At 36.8% G+C, this 17,394-nt stretch overlaps 1 protein-coding gene across 1 annotated transcript in view; it reads left to right on the top strand.

Moving 5' to 3' along the window:
- Positions 1 to 17,394, top strand: part of GRXCR1 (glutaredoxin and cysteine rich domain containing 1) — a 37,564-nt gene that overhangs the window by 15,354 nt on the left and 4,816 nt on the right. Inside the window, exon 2 of the mRNA XM_030270991.4 lies at positions 11,397 to 11,636. Within this exon, the coding sequence (XP_030126851.4) occupies positions 11,397 to 11,636 (240 nt within the window). The remainder of the gene's footprint in view (positions 1 to 11,396; positions 11,637 to 17,394) is intronic.

Consider the following 17,394-nt stretch of genomic DNA (forward strand, 5'->3'; position numbering starts at 1 on the left):
AGTTTCTGTTGGCAAGGTACACTGAAATAACAATGATGTTCCAGTTTGCCTGTTCTCTAACTATGTGTTGTCTGTTAGCAGACACAGAAAACATATAGGAATGATAAACTGTGAATGATTTTTACTTTCACATTTAGTTTGACTTCCCAATTTCCAGCCATTTTAAAATGCCTGTATCTTACTCATGTCTGAGGCGCATTGCATAAATTGTTAGGCTGCTGTTCTGTGAACAAAGTCTTCAGTAAACTGTCTCCAGATAAACAGCTGAAAACAGTCAAAGTGGAAATTCATCTCTTTCCTTGTCCTTTCTCATTGATGTAAAAAGTCATAAACCCTCCCTGGGATAATTTGAAACTGGGTCCCCTTAGTTTCACACAGATCAGACATGTTACTATAGCCAAAATTAGTCTAATATGTAATGCAAATTCAAGGCAAAATTTATTCCTAAATGAACATATCTCCAAATGCTCACAGGATTCATGCAACAACATAATGTTTGTGTAGACATCACAACTGTGTGCAATTGTGTCACATCATCATCCATATCTGCCAGAAATAATATTCTTCTTGCAGGAGAGTGAACTTTCTTTTTGACCGCAGATATGCAATGCTTCATAGCAGATGTCTTTGGACTGGGTGGGAATCTTATTGCAAATTGTTTGCACATAATCAAGTACTTCACAATTTTTGTAAATTTTGTATCAGATGATTTTTAAAGGAATAAAATTACATCAAGCAGTAGAGGACATAAGATAGAAAACAATGATGAGTGGGTATTGGGATTTAATGGGTAACACTCAATAGGTTATTACTGGTGGAAGCAAAGGTCCTCCCCTCCCATCCTCTCCCTTCCTCTCATTATTCTGTAGACATATTTGAGAACATAAAGCTAACCAAGAGCCAGAACTAGTGGAAACTGAGGTCATGGCAAATGATGCTGGCTGGGCTGTAGATACTGAGTTAAAGTAATTAGTTTTCAGAAAATCTTGAGTGGTAATTATACAAGGTCTGTGACTGTGAATACAGGGAACTGGCTGGAGGGAAATAAAATAGAAACACTGATATTGTCGAGGGAATTCAGGAGATAAATCAGATTCTTGTGGAGAAAACTGAGTTTGCCTGTGAAATGCTGGAGAAAGCTCTCTGGTATCTGGAGCCATAGAGATATATTGGAGGGAAATGGAATAGCTGTGATTCTGGTTTTAGAAATATTGTTTTGGAGCCTGAAAAGCCGATGTGTTGGCTGTGGAGAGACTAAAATAATTTTAAGTGCTCTGTATTTTCATTGTTAAGATGATTAGGTAAATGTGTTCACTTGGATTCAGAGAATTCCTCAACAAACCTATCAGAGATGGAAGCAATACTTTGAATTCAACACATTTCAGGCATAAACTGCAACTGACACAACACACCAGCAGAGCAGAGTTCATCTGAAATGATGGCATTTTACATGCTCCATGGAAATGCATGGTGATGATCTCATACAAAAGAGCAAGATATTTGTGACACTTTCAGCGAGTATAGGTGTCCAGAAACCAGGAAATTGTGCTCACCACAAATGCCCCAGGTTCCATATGGGGACATCTATCTGCTCAGTGGTGGGCTTCTGTCCCATTTTGGTTGATTCATTACATGCTCAGCCCTACTGAAACAAAACAAGGAGGTGCCACCTACTTCTCAGCTGGCGCCATGGAAATGAGCTCCCAACCACTCCCACGGCCCACCTGCAGCACAGACTTGTCATCTTGACCTTCTGTAAATCTCATGAAAAGGTAAGGGCCTCACTTAAATCAGTTCCTTCATAGCTGTCAGAAACCTCAACTGTGGCAGTGAAGTACTCTGTCTTAAGAAGACAAAAGTGAGAGGCAGCAGAAAAAAGGGTTGCCCATGCCGGCAGCTTCAGAGGAAATAAAATCACTCCTGGAGGCCTGGCAAAATTGGGTGTTCATTTTAAAACTTATTTTAAAATAAGTTACTTTGACATGGACGAGAGATGAAGAGCAATCAGGCTTTCTGGGGGAAAAAGGGAAGCTTACTCTGCAATCTGGTCAGATCTTTGAAGTAAAGAAAGAAAAAGGGATGAGGGAAACATGAGTTTTCAATTATGACTCGAATTCAGAAGTTTTAGCAAAGACAGATGAATGGGAGTACATAGGGTTTTTTTTTTAACACTATACTTCAACTACACTTCCTGATGACCATCACTGAGTTTAATCATTTTGTTCATTCTTTTGGTGACAGCTTAAAAATACTTATATTTTAACTGCATTTTGTGGTGAATTTTCTTTGTAACTTTTTTTAGCTGAAAGAACAAACCGTAGTATAATTTTCACCAGAAACTCAGTTCTGTCCAAAAGGTAATTTGAAGTTTTGCAAAATTTGTGCTGTTTTTACCATTTAATTTTCCTGAATTTCACTCTTCATCTGTACCTGATTGGCACAGTCTAATTCTTAAGAGGTGGTAATAAAATTTAATAAGCACTTCCAATCAGCATTTATTTTGTGCAAAAACCCAAGAAGAAAATCAGAGGGCTAAAATATCCTATAACACTGTTACACAATTGTGCAGAAGTATGGGTTTCAATTTCCTGATCCAATGATTACATCAAACAAAGAATAAATGTTTATATTGCCACTCAGATTGTTCAGCTGAAAGCCATTTATCAAACATAGCAGATAATCAAAGATCAGGAACACTAGCTTATAAATCTCCTACTAGCACTGCACCTGTGGAAAACAAATGTTTCCCTGGTTGGATGCCAGGTTACAGCACATTACAATCAACCTTCCAATACAAAGTAGGCACAGAGGGGAAATATGGCATAAACCAATGCCAAAGAAAGTTCCTTTTTAGGACATGTGTTGACTGGAGTTTGCACAATGTGGAATCACAGAATCATAGAATGGTTTGCATTGGAAGTGACCTTAAAGATTATCTAGTTCCAGCCCCCTTGTCATGGGCAGGGATGCCACTTGCTAGATGAGATTGCCCAGAGCCCCATATTCATAACTTCTCTTGGCAATGTCATGTTTTATATAGGTTAAAGTAGATATTAATCATGCTCATATTAAATATACTGTAAAACAGCCATAAAAAGAAAAAAGTACTTATCAGAAACAGCAGCATTTTCCCACTGAAAAACTGAGCTTGTTTTGCTGGAAATAAAAAGTTTTACGGTCTAGTGTTGTTTCCTGTCTCAAAAGAACCATTTTGAAAATACTGCATTTATAAGTAAAGTAATCCCCACACCTTGTCTCTTGTATAACAAGTCTTGTTAGTCCTAAATTAATTGATGAAGGAAGAAGAGGATAATATAAGAACAGGCTGTTTGATCAACAGCATCGGAGCAACAACTAACTTTACTCTCTCCTATTCCAACGAGTTTGTTTCAGAGATGACAAAATACAGTTACTAAACTAACAGATGAAAAAACAAGGCCAGTATGTGCCATGGCCCTGTCACTGAAGGCTGAGAAACCCTCAAGCTCTCAGTGAAAATGCAAATCAATGTCAGAAAAAGCAAGTGTACTTCCCATGTGGTCTGAGCCCATTTTGCTCACCTGAGAAGAAACCACTGTATTTGGTAAAATGCATTCCACTAACTCCCATGGAACTTTATCCAGGTGAAAAGTCACTAATGTGTGCTCAAAGAATTGTGCTCCAAGAAATAGAAACTAATTTTATGAAGTACACCTCCAGTCAACCTTCTTAATGACAAATACATTCCATTTGCCTAGTGTAACTACTACAAAATACTAGGAAATACTGCTGTTTAATTCACTTTATTTAGTGAATGCCTTGTGAAAGACAGAGCATTCTCTCTGTCACATTGAGTTTTACAAGGCTGAATCTTGGTTACCAATTAGACTGGTTAAAGGCCTTGAAATGTATGTGTATTGTTATCCAAACAAACAGATATAAAATAATCCCTAGAGTTATTCTTTCCATAGCTTACAATGACTGATAAACTGAAAAGAACAAAAGCAATGGGACAAGACTCAATTCCTGATTTGAAGTGCTACTTAATCCAGGAAATATTTGGCCACAGAGACATATTTTGTAGGAGAGATCATAATGAGGCTGAAAGGTTGTGTATGAGGTTTCAGTTGTCTATTTTGGTGTGAGATCCCACAGCAAACTTTGAAAATGAAAGGGAATGTTATCATATGCCTTGCTGAAACTTGGCTTAGATATTTTCTGACTGCTGCCTTAATGTTGCACTGCAGTAAATGGCAAGGAACTGAACCTGTCTGTCCTCAGAAAATTATTCCATGTTATTTTTGCATGGTGATTGTGATGGTTGATGAAAATTTTTAAAAATAATTTTCTCATGTTAAGGCTATTAAGAAAATTGTACTATGCTGAATTTTGTGTTGAATTTTTCTGATGTGAAAGATGTCATAAAGATGTAGCAATAGGATTGTGGGGAATACCTTCCAACAGGAGGAGAGTAGGTCTAGATTATATATTAGGAAGAAATTCTTACTTTTGGCAGTGGTGAACAGGTTACCCAGAAAACTTATGGATGCCCCATCCCTGGAAATGTTCAAGGCAAGGTGGGGTGGGGCTTTGAGTGACCTAGTTTAGTGGAAGGTGTCCCTGCCCATAATATGGGGATAGATTTTGAGGTCTACTTCTGACTCAAACCACATTATGATTCTATGATTTTCTTTGGTAGTGGAAATTTCAAGGTTATTGGCTGTCCATCTTTTTACAAGCAGAAAGATTACTTGTAGGACCATATGGCTGGCTGTAATATTGTATTGATATTTGTTTTGTGCTCCATAGTACCGTGTTTTCTTGGTGCCTTTATAAGGGAGGGGAAGAGGGCACTGGCAAATTGAATCACAGATCTCTGCAACAATTAAGAGGTAGGCTTACACAGGAAGCTCTACCTGTAGGGGCTTCATACAAAGTTCACAGGACAGTTTAGGTACGTCTTGTTTGTCTTCTGTTGAATACAGGAATGGTTCAAAAAACTGCACAATGTGAAAGGAGGTTGTTGTATCCTCCTTGTTTTGGCTTCTAGTGTCTCACGTAAACTGCTGAGAACAAAACTATTTTCAGTAGCTCCTTCCTCTTCCCCTTCAATCTTTCTGAGGACTGTCCTTGCAGAACAAAGAAATGCTTCTCTCTTACCAACCAGAGAAATATTTCCAAGGGTCTTCCCAGAGGCTCTCTCTTTATTTTATTTGAGAAGACTTTCTTGGAGATGTAAAATTGGTAAATATGAGGTGAGAGAGAAATAAGGACTGAGCAAGCAAAAGTATTTTGTCCCAGGAGAAGTGTAGACTAGGTAAGAGTTAATCATAGATTTGCTTCTGAATTTCAAATGTTTCATTTTGTCCTGTCATAGCTGAATGGCATAAATACATTAATAAGAAAATACTGATAGAGCTTTCAGCAGTTGGTAAATAAAATCCAATTAGATGGGAACAGATAGTGATTTTCTTTCAACTAATTTGAACGTATTTCTCACAGCATTGCTGTGCCCGGATGAACAGGAGCTCCTTTTACCCCAGAGTCCGAGCTAGATGTGCATCACACAGTTTGGCTCTAGAGGCTGCAGAGGCAAAGGGAACAGGGTTTAGCAGAGACCATGAGCCCTGGGGAGATAACTGCCCTCTTATCAGAGTTCAGGTCAGCTGAGAGCAGGCTGTAACCTGGTTGTGTGAGTGTGCTGGATGAGCAGCAGTAAGGACACTGAGGGTGAGGACTGTTTAGATGTGCAAGTTTTTAGATATGCAAGTGTACATAGAAAATATGTATGTATGCATATATATGTATAACTTGTTTTCTTCTGCTCAACATTTTTGTTGGATCATGAGTGTAGCATTTACTCACTGAAGCATCTCTGGCACAAAGTTTGTAATGTGCTCTAGATTCCTGCCTCAGCCTCCTTAGTGAAGCAGATACTTCTGCCAGTCTGATAGTATCTAATTACAGAGCCAAGGGGTGCATAATTCAGCAGAATGCTCTGAGATGTTGAAAGATGATATTGTGAGACAGAGAAGGGTGTATCAACCCTTGATTTAGGTCACCCAGGCAATTCAGTACTGCATAATAACATGTTGTGTGTTACACCTGAATATAGTAAATACCTTTAAAAATGTCATATGCGATAAAGCATTTCAGCTTTTATCAAAGTACTATAACAGCTATTTTTTTTCATTTATTATTTTGTTCTTTAAAATAATCAAATGTAAATTTGTAGGTGATGCTTCCATTGAAATTAATGATAATAGCTATTCTTTTCAACTGATGTGGTTAAAACACATTAATACTTTCTTTCTAGAGAGAGGATTAAAAAAATGCCATTACCACTACTTTGGTAGTGTTGCTCTCATGGTTTACATTTGCAACCAAATAAAAATGAGGCTAACATCATGAATACATTATTCCTCTCACTGAAGCACTTGTCTGCTTAGTTGTTTGCAGACATGGTTATATACAAAGGTTTTCAAAAAGTAAATTTCACCACTGTTTTAGGAATGGTCACTTTATGCCCCAAGGCATAGCAGTGGTTCTTACACGGCAAGCAGAAAAGCATTGGCTTGGACCACTAATAGCTATTTAGTCATGCTGCAAAAATATCCATGTTAAGGGTTTTGGTTCAAAGATAAAAAGCCACTCAAAGTCACCAAGGCAGACAAAAATGTTGTAAAATATATTAAATAAAATCTATAGCATTTAGAGAGTGATTCATGGAAAATATGCTGAAGAATTAATTAGATATTGCTATTCAATTGCTAATTTTATAAATTCCCCTCCCAAAGAGAATAGAAATATCTGCTCGGTCTGGCAGGATTGGTCAGGGCTAAGGTAACTATGAGACCAATAGGAAAACATGGACACTTCTGCTGCTGCTTCAGTTGCAGCTGGACCCAAAAATCAGGGAAAAGATATAGTGGTGAAAGTCTGAACCCAAAAATATTCATGAGAGATTAATGGTATTTATTTGGCTTTCAGAAGCATAATAGAAACACCTGACTATTGTACAGTTTTTTTCAGAGATACTGAAAAGTCTGTTATTGTTGAGGCAAGTGTTATAGGGAAAAGGTAAAGTCTCAAAGACAAGTTTTAGGAGTATGATTCTCAAATATTCCATGTTTCTAAAGCTCTAGTAATACAAAATAATTTGTTTTTTTTTTTTTTTAAAGACACTCCAAAATTTTCAAACAACATGGAGATTCACATATTCTGTAATGTATTAGTTGTACAGTTACATTGACTACTGGGATTTCCTTTAAGAAAGGTTCAGGATTTCAGTGACTTTCTCTCTGTTTTATCATTTACTTTGTTTTGTTTTACTACCTGTATTTTTTTTTTTCTTTTTTCATACGTTTTGTATTTTTATATCTACATTTAGTGTTTACTACTCTTGTTCTCTGTGTCCTGACATTTTAGGTTTTGTTTTATCATCTGGTTTTAGTTCTGTATTTTAAACCCTTTTTCAGTCCCCAAACTGCCTGCATTTTGTTCCTTATCTGCTTGTTCTATTACGCCTTCTCTTTTTCATCAGCAATTTCTTCCTTTCTTTTGTGATGCCACTTGATAATGAACTCACAAATTTACCCTCATGGATGACATCCCTCAAGATTTCCCCAGTTAAGGATTATATTTAGTCAACCATGTCAGATGGATGCCAGTGGGAAGGCAGAGGGATAGATTTGCCCCAGGTGTACATCAGGACAGGGCTTTGAACAAACTGGTCTAGTGGGAGGTGTCCCTGCTCCTGGCAGAGGTGTTGGAAGTAGGTGATCCTTAAGGTCCCTTACATCCCAAACCATTCAATGATGCTATGACTGTATGATTTTCAAAAACCCCGACTGATCCGATAAAGAAGTCTCGAAAAAGACTGAGTCAGGCACAAAGTAAGTAACTGTGGTTTTTTCATGTTCAATCATGAATAGGATTGAACTGGTGAAGCAATTATTTCTTCTCTCTAGACAGAAAAAAGGGCAGCTCTTTCTTAGGCTGGAAGTGGCAGCTCTGCTGTGAAGTGATGCAGGTCATGCTGCTGCTGTTGCTGGCTACTTGATTCTCCCAAGGAAAATGCAAGCTCTTCAGGCTGGGGCAGTAAAGCAGAATGTGCCCTTTGACTCTTGGGGAGACTGTAAGATTGGGCTGCTAAACTAAGAGCTGTAAATGATGTACAAGACTACTACTAAAGCAACATTATTTCCTCCTGAAAACCTAAATCTCTTCCTTGGCAATCTTTCCATATAGGCACTTTCTCTGAAGCACAACCTTGGCCCACAGGGTTTTCCTGAATATGACACAGTAGTTGCCACCTTAGGCCAAATGGTATCCACAAGTGTTGCTTACAGTGAGAAGAGAAAAAAAAAAACAAAAAACCAAACAAACAATAGTAAAGTAAAAAGCAGACCTTTATTTAGAAGCTTCCAGGTGTCCCAGTGGTAATGGGCACACCTGGCTGGATTTCTACAATTTTTACAAGGTTAATTAATTAGGATATCTAATGGATATGCCCAATAGGAGATTCAGTTGCCCCAGTAACCCCTTGGAGTTGGTCCAAGCTCTTCTTTGCCCCACTTCTTGTTATGATATCTCAGATTTCAGTTGGAAAACAAAATGTTCTTCTTGTAGACCATCTTCCTGACAATAAGACTAAACAGTATTTCAGGAATTTATTGCAAGGTTAGCTTGTTGTTTTAATATCTAGAGGAAAACAGTAGGAAAAGTACTGGAGCTACAGCTATGCATTAGCTATCTAAAAAGCTACAAATATATGAAAAATATATAGAAAGCTTAGGGATCATAAGCTTCTTGCTTCAATAAGAATTCCACCTACAAGAAGTGCAAATAAGTGGTTAACATAAGTTCCTCCAAATATTTTGATATATTCATCTGTCCAACTTCCACAGCTTTATTAAAGTCTTGTCATGCCCATTAACCAGAGAATAACCTTCTGTTTAATTTCACCTAGAGTTTTATGTGCATTTGTGAGTTATATGAGGTGATTTGAATTTCAAGTTTGCAAAGCAAAATTGTAAAAGTTACTTTTCAGAAGTGTCTTAATTTGTTTACATTGCTTGTTATTTATTATGGCTTTGCCACAGTTCCAGCCTAGGAAGGAAAACCACAGTGTTTACTGGTTTACTTCAAGAGTGTATTCTGGCAATTAAATATTACTGTTTTTAGCCTCTATGTTGCTTAGAAAAATAAGAATTAATATAGATTATAACCCCCCTGTTGTTCATTAGCAATGTGGTTTTCAGACAGGTGGTAAGAAGGATATCTTTCCATGGTAAAAGTCCTTGCAAGGACAAGCTGTGTACATTTGTAGCACAGAAAGCAAGGGTTCTAATGAAAATTTCCCTGTAGAATTGTTTAATCAATGTTCTTGAGACTTTGTAGGGCAAACAATGGTATTTCTTCACTGCCACATTAGGAAAAAAGAAAGGAATAAACATAAAAGTCGCTCTTTGTACATCCCTTCCACTTGATATCTATCCGGATCACTTTACAACTTTCCATTTTTCCACCTCTTCAGCTGCTTATTTGTATGCTGTAGGGACACCACAGTCCTGATGCTTTACCAGATAATGACTGTCTGTACATATGCTGCCAGCCTCTGGTGTCTGGGAACAAGCAGCATTAGAGATTAGAGCTACGGAGGAACAAGAGCTTCCATCCTGTTGAATGTATTGTCACTCCAAAGAGGAAGAAATGAGGAATATGTGAAATTTTCTATTTAAGTAATATTTTAAGAACTTCTTTTGGTTACTTATGAAAACAGCAAACTCCTCTTCCTTCAAGCAACCCATGTGTGGTTACTAAAATATTTTGTGGTATTTGTATAGAGTGCTTGTCTTTTATGGAGAGAAGGAGCTAATTCTCTCACTTGGAATGTGTGAATGATATGCTGGAGGAGAGTCAATACTGCAATAGCAGTGTAACAGATTTTCAACCTAGAAAATCAGCTGCAGAAAAGTAGCCCATTTTTATAAAACTTGTTCTTAAAATTGAATTTATGACATCCATTCTAAGAGAAAAAATATCAACCTATCACAACATGGTTCCTTTCCTGTATGGGAGATGAAGCTGCGGCTACATATGTTGGCAATTACACCTCCAGTGTACTGTAAGTGATCTGTGAAATGCAAATATTTTTCCTGCGAACTCTTTACTATATGAAGAACCTTGTAAACACCTCTCTAAGCAGAATATACTTTTTCAAGGATTTTTTTTTTGTATTCAAGTAGTAAGCTAAATCATGACTGGTTATATTGCAAAATCTGCAATGGCATCTGCCCAATTTAACAACTATGTTTTTATAGTTAATTCATGAGATAGGTAAAAAATTATCTTTTCACCTATAAAGGTTCATTTTTCATACAGTGCTACAGTGTAGTAGAGGTATCCTTGCTTTTTATTTTCTAACTTGTGTTTTGACTCCTGGAATACTGATAAGATTATTAAATATAATTTGCTGAATGCAATGGATAATTTAGAAAGTTTGGAAATGCATTACCACCCTTTTAAAAAGCTGGGATTTTAGTTATATGTTTGAACATAGAATCTTTATTTAGAGGAATGATTCGCCGGCCTCTTGAAAATCTATCACACTCTCTTGGGGAAATTAATCCCTGTAGTATTTACACTATCTAATTGTTGTTGTCCTAGAAAACAAAGAAACAGCATAAACTTTTACATATTGAAAAGTGGGGTAAAAAGTAAAATCTGAATTGTAGTGTGAAACTTTTTTCCCAGCTAGCTGCAGTAGGTTTTTGATTGGACATTGAATACACAATAAATATACTTTTTTACTGTTCTTTGGATGTTAGAGTAATTTGTTGTGGAAATACATTAAAAATTAGGGATACAACTCTACCTTGTGCAGTCATAATCTAATTCAGCATGGAGAGCTAAAGTATTCTAAGTTAATGTTTGGTCATGGACATGCTGAGGCTTAGCTTAGGCTCTCTTGAAGCAGATTGTCAATAACATCTAAGATAGCAAGTTTAGTCTTAATCTAGGTACTGTCAAACTGTGCAAACACAAGTGACTGTATTAAGAGAATCAGACATCAGCAGAACAGTGTCAATTTATTCGCATTTTGAAGTCCATCAGGATCTAAAATATATCTATTTCTTGAAAATATATGTTGACTTACCATCTCTAAGACTTTCCAAAAAAGTCAAATTGCACTTACTTAACTTAAATTGCCTTAAATTGCTGTTTTCAAGAACTTCGTTCTTCCAGTTCCATCTTCACATTTGAATAAAAATTGAATGTTGGATTGTGTTTTTAAGATGCTGTTTGTTTTTTTTTTTTATAATATTTTAAATAAAATTGCTCAATACTTAGAAGATATTTGCTTAATGTAATGGGAACTTTGCTTAATGTAATGGGAACTATTTTTTTTCCAGGTCTCTACAGTCCCAGAGTTTGGCCGCATAGTAATTTATACTACCAGTCTTCGTGTGGTGAGAACCACTTTTGAAAGATGTGAACTGGTTAGAAAGATATTTCAAAATCATAGAGTTAAGTTTGAAGAAAAAAACATTGCTCTGAACAGTGATTATGGAAAAGAACTAGATGAAAGATGCAGAAGTGTCTGCGAACTTCCCTCACTCCCTGTTGTGTTTATTGATGGCCATTATCTTGGGGTAAGTAAAGCATGAACCTGTATTTTATTCTACAATTGGGAGGAGCAGATGAAAATCTTGATGAATGAGAAGCAGGATTTTAAGAAAATTGGCTACAATGCTGCAGTGATGGTAACAAGCTAGGACAGAAATCCTTTTGTAGTATGCACTGCACAGACCCTCACTGATAAGTTTGATCTGAACATGCAAAAGATAACCAGGGAGTAAGAGGCAATAATATATGTAAGATATAATCTGCTTCTTAAAAAAATATCTTATTTTGTAGTTGAAACCATGAAAATCTACAGAAATTGATTTTTTTCCCTTATGAGAACCTGTATGTATGATAGACCCAGGAAGATGGACACACATAGCATAAACCTGTCATTTATTAATATCTGTGTTGAATAAGAAACTAACACTTTGGGGTATCAGACTTTAAATATACATTGAATTTTAGATGATATAGTCTGTATCAAGATCTGTAATCAACTGAACATATTTTAGATACAAAATTGGTTAATACTTACTTTTTAAAAAGCCTAGCTGTAGAAGAGATAGAAGAAGAGCCCAACACTGCCCTACTGTAAGACATAAACTCCAAATGGAAAATCCTAATTTGCGCACTAGTATTCTAGGTCTAGAAGTCTACTTACATTCACAATCACCTTTTCATTGAACCTGTATATTTAAAATTTATTTCTCATAAACAGAAAAAAAAATCAAAATAAAAAGATTCTGGAAAGTGGCACAAAGAAAACAGTTTGAAAACTCAGAGAAGGTATTTGTCTTGAGTGGTGAAAAGCTAGCAATTAGCACCAACTGCGAGGCTGTGATTTGTGAAGAAAAGCTATATTTAAACACAGTGAGGTTACTGTGTTTGCACCACTTAATGCTTTCATTTTCACAAAACATTTAAGTAACAAAATGCAGTGTAAGCAGCAATCAGGGATAATAAATATTGGGGCTGTATGAACACTTTCTCCTCTTTTTTTTTTCATCCCATCCAAGATTTCCATGTGTTCTGCATGAGTTAGACTTCCCTGAGCATTATAACAAATGCATTTGCAGTCAAAGGCCTTGCCAGACCACTAGAGCAGCTGTAAAACCACTTGTGTGCAGAATATTAGCAGACAGTGATTTTTACTTCATTGTAGAATATGTTTTTATAAAAACTCTGATTTGGAGAGTTCTCCATCCAGCCACAAGTAAAAGTGCTACATTCAAAAGCAGTTTAAAATTCAACAGGATTCAGATGCAGATTTGTTCATCTAGTTATTATGTTAAAAGTGTAAATAGTAAGTTATGATTGACTCCAAGAAAATCTCAGTCCACATATGGCAAATTTGTCTAAAGAATTCAGATAAAATTGAAACTGATTAAATAAATTATGCGCTTAACTGTAGGAAATGCCTGGATATGGTCATTTTGGTATGATGGAAGGCCTATTAAGTCACTACCAGTTGGGGGATTTTTTTTTTTTTGTTTGTTTACAAAGACTGTGAGAAAATTGTTTTCTAAAATAGGAGTGACAGTGTAAAACCCCGTAAAATCTCATTAAAACGAAGTACTGTATGACATCCTTTAGAGAGGTGTAGAAAAGAAGGTAAGTGAATTAGGAAGATAGCTTACTATGGAAGAGACAAATTTACCTTCTATAGGTAAAGAGAAATCAAATAATTTATTGCTCTGATCTAGACACATTTATTGCAGCAAGGAAATGACGCTTACATTGTTTAGCACAAGAAAACTAAAAGCATTGAGCACAAGAAAACTAAAAGCATTAGGCAACTAAAAACTAGGAAAACCCCCAGATATGGGGTGTGTTTTCCTGCTTCTTTTCCTTTATCTTTTTTTTTTTTTTTCCCTTACCTTGATGAGGTATACTGTAGTTACCTGGAAAAAAACCCTTTAATTGAATGAGTTAATTAAAGTTATTCCATGTAAGAATGACTTTTTTTTGTGGAAAAGCAGCTTTGCAGGCAGGGAACAATGTGTGACACAGCTCCTCTGCTCACTGGGAGCTCATGGCAGCATGTGCCTCACCGCTCCTCCTGCACAAGGTTTGTGCCCTCCATGCCCTGCACTAATTATCATCATGGGAGGCACTGCTGCTTGCTGCAACACCATTCTGGCGTGCTTTAGCTGAGAGGAGATGTGCTTTAGCATGATGAGAAAGCCAGGATCAATGTGAGCAAGGCTGACATGGGCCGCACTCTGTGGCTGCGAGCAGAGCGCCGGTGGCTGGCAGGGCGCTGGGGAAGGAGAGCCCCAGGATGAGCCTGTCACTTGGACAGGCTCAAGGGACCTGTGTGCCCTCATTCTGTTTGGTAAATGTGGCAAGCCCCACTCTTTTATGGCAGTTATTTCTCTGTCTTAATATGTCTTCACAAGAGAATAAAAAATTCATTCATTTAGAGAAATAAGGAGGGGTGCATGTTGAGAAGGTCTGGCAATCAAGAATTTCCCCCCCAGCTCTGTCAATTCACCTTCAGGAGACAGTGCATAGTGACCCCAAAGGCTGTATGTTGGCTGGAACCTGTGCCAGGCTTGTGTTTCATTAAAATGCAATTGAGAACTAATTACAGAATTTGGTCTCGTTGGTAATATGGATATTTCTATAATGGTTTTTATAGTAATTAACTTCTGATAGACAAATGAAACGCTGAAATCCCAAAGCCTGGTGTGTCAGTAAATAAATCATGCAATATTTTCCTCTTTTTTTCTTTTGTTTTCATTTTGAGTATTTGTTTCCTGAGAAAACCTTCCCTGAAGGAGATTGCATGGAACAGTACAAAGGAGAATCTATATTGAGCTATGCAGCTTTCAGTGAGAAAAAACCCCAAGCCTGAAATAAAATATGAACAGTTTTGAAAGGTGAAAGATTATTCTTAATGAGATAAAAGTTACAAAAGCACCAAAACTCAGCATATGTACATCTGATAGAGTATATTGTATCCAGGCTATTCAGAAGCACGGACAAAGTTGTTTGAGCATTACAGGCTGTGGGGATAAATATTCACAGTGCTGTGGAATTTATCATTGCCTGCACAGGGACAATGAAACAAATCCATGGCTTGGGCAGAAGCAATAAAAAAAAATCATATTTAGCCCCTGTCAAGGAAAGTACTGCATGCTGCAGTACAGCGGGGATTTTAATCTTCTCTTTTTTTTCAGGATTGACCCATTGTATTTCTTGACATACACTGTCGAAATATTAGTCTGTCAGGAAATTGCTCTTTCTTTCTGCTGCTCTTTACTGGCTGATCTAATCCCTTCTTTTTACCTGATGTTGTCTCCATCTAAAATGGAATTATGCCATCTGCTGGGATACCAATGCAGAATAAAAAATTATTTCCAGATAACAGAAAGCCACACAGGAAAAAAAAAAAAAAATGGAGCATTCATTTAGTCTTATAAAGGCATTCAGAATTGTTAAAAGTTTATGTATATATACATATATACATATACATACATACATACATATATATATATGTATTTATACTCCTGGAAAAGGGATGCAAATAAAACAGACAAATAAGTAATTCTTTGTAAATATCTTAACTCACAGCATTATATTTAAAAAATACATGTATTTTTTTCACTTGAAATATATGATTGAATTCCAGCATTCACTTGCCATACAAGTGAACCTTGATTTTTTTCAGATATGTGAATTTAAGACTGTTTTTTTCCGAAGAAAATGTCTCCTGTTTAGTTTTCCCAGCTAGAATGAATGCAAAACAGCATTAGATTTATAGTAAAATTATTTTATCTGACACATTGGTTATGGTCCTTTCCAAAGAATAATGCAACTGTTTTTGTAACTGACTTTTAGAAAACACGTGTGTAAAATATGTTTTTATGCAAAAGGAATTAGCAGTTTCTTTATAGCTGATATCCAGCGGTCATATATATATATTTAGTTGTTCTCTGTATTTTGTTAAATACATTCTTCTGGCATTCACTTAATGGGAGGATATGAATGGCTCTGTGCCAGTAAAACTATTATTTAATTATTGCATTCAGTCACCTAGGCTTTTCTCACTTGTTTCCTCCATTTTGCAGTTTAGGAAACAAAGGGTTCAATTCCTTTTTACACATCAGTCTTTCCCATTCTTTGCATACCAAATCCAGAATTTCTGGTGCTGGTACTATATTACAGTGTCAATTGTCTCAGTTGATGGGCAGATTTGCAGTTAGTTATTTGTAACCCTTATGTACCTGCTGCCAAGGGGCCCCTCGCTGTGAGAGGTGTGATGCTGTGGGCAGGGACAAGACATGCACAGCCCTTGGAATGTCCCAGTGAAGAATGTGGGCCAGTGATGGTGAATGTGTGAGTGCATTTTTGCTGCCTTAACAAGAAGCCTTACATATGTGCTTAGCAAAATAAGAAATAGGGCATGCAATTTATCTGCACTGCAAATGTGTCCACAAGAGGGATGTTGTGGGGCCTTGCTAATTTTTCTCAGTATATAAGGAATGATGTGGAAGAGAGGCTGCTTCCCAAAACCCGAAGGTATTCTAGTAAAGCCAAAGCAGAGCCATATATCTGTGTTTATTCCTTGATGAAGAATTACATTGTGGAAATGGTAATGGTTTATATCCAAGATAGGCAGCAACAGACAGGTTTATTGGCCAGACAGAGTTGGGGCAGTAGAAAACTTAGTGGACCTTGTCCTAGTTCTACAGTTAATGTGAATTTAATATTTGAAATATGATGTTAATTTCTGGATGTTCTCAAGGGAAAATTGGGAAAATAATTTCATTAATTAAAAGGGTCTGGAAAAAATGCTGAGTGATTTAGCCAAGTCTGTGCCATTTCCTTGCCAACGGAATATGTGGCTACAATCCCTGGACTCCTCCAGCATGGTAGAGATTCAGCAAAGTTAGTAGACAAAGAATTCTGCTTTGAAAAAGCATGAAAAAATGCTTTCAAAACAGGCTTCTGCTTTGAAATTTAAAAAAATGAGTAAAAAACTTGAAAATTCACTTCTCATTAAAGATTATGCCCATTGTCCCTCATACTCCTTATGTTACTCTCTGGAGGGACAGACTATTTAAGGCTTCACATAGCTTTCTGAGTAATTGTGGACTGAGCACAACCTAGGTAGAAAAACAAAGGCATTGCTTTCTGGTCAGAAAGCATCTACTGGACTTAACAGCTGTGTTAATTACTCTATTAATTATGGATTCTGTGTGCTAAGACTCAAAGATCCAGAGGGAAGGTTAACCTCTACAGGCTTTTGCTTATATTTCACCTGGGGCAGCCATTAATCAGAGAATACAAAGTGGCACTTAAAAACATTGAAAGCCACTCTGATGTTTGGGTTTTAATTTAAAAACCATAGCTTTCTACTTTGAAAGGAACCCAGCTGACTGACTGAATGTCATCAGAAATATAAATCCTTTAAAATATAAATCTATAATGGGAAACCTGTCAAGCTTTTAATTACTGTATTGTAAAAGCCAATTAGCATTATACAACATCACAGAAACATAGGGCAGAAGTTACAGGAATGCTTTTCCTTGTAGCAACAGAGAGGAGAGCTTTTCCTAAAGGGCGAAAATTGAGGCTTGTCCAGCTTAAGGAATTTGGAGTGCTGCAATCCCATCATCAATAAAGTTGCAAATCCTTAATGTCTCTACTTCAGATGAGCAGCACAAGGTTTGTCTTAAGCTGCTGCAGTGTATTCAAACCCCAAGCTAATACTCCATGGGATGCCTTGGCCACATTGCTCCCATTGCCTGCTCCCCTGTGTGAAAGCAAAGATAAGAG

This window comes from Taeniopygia guttata, chromosome 4, assembly GCF_048771995.1.
Source record: "Taeniopygia guttata chromosome 4, bTaeGut7.mat, whole genome shotgun sequence".
Taxonomy (NCBI): domain Eukaryota; kingdom Metazoa; phylum Chordata; class Aves; order Passeriformes; family Estrildidae; genus Taeniopygia; species Taeniopygia guttata.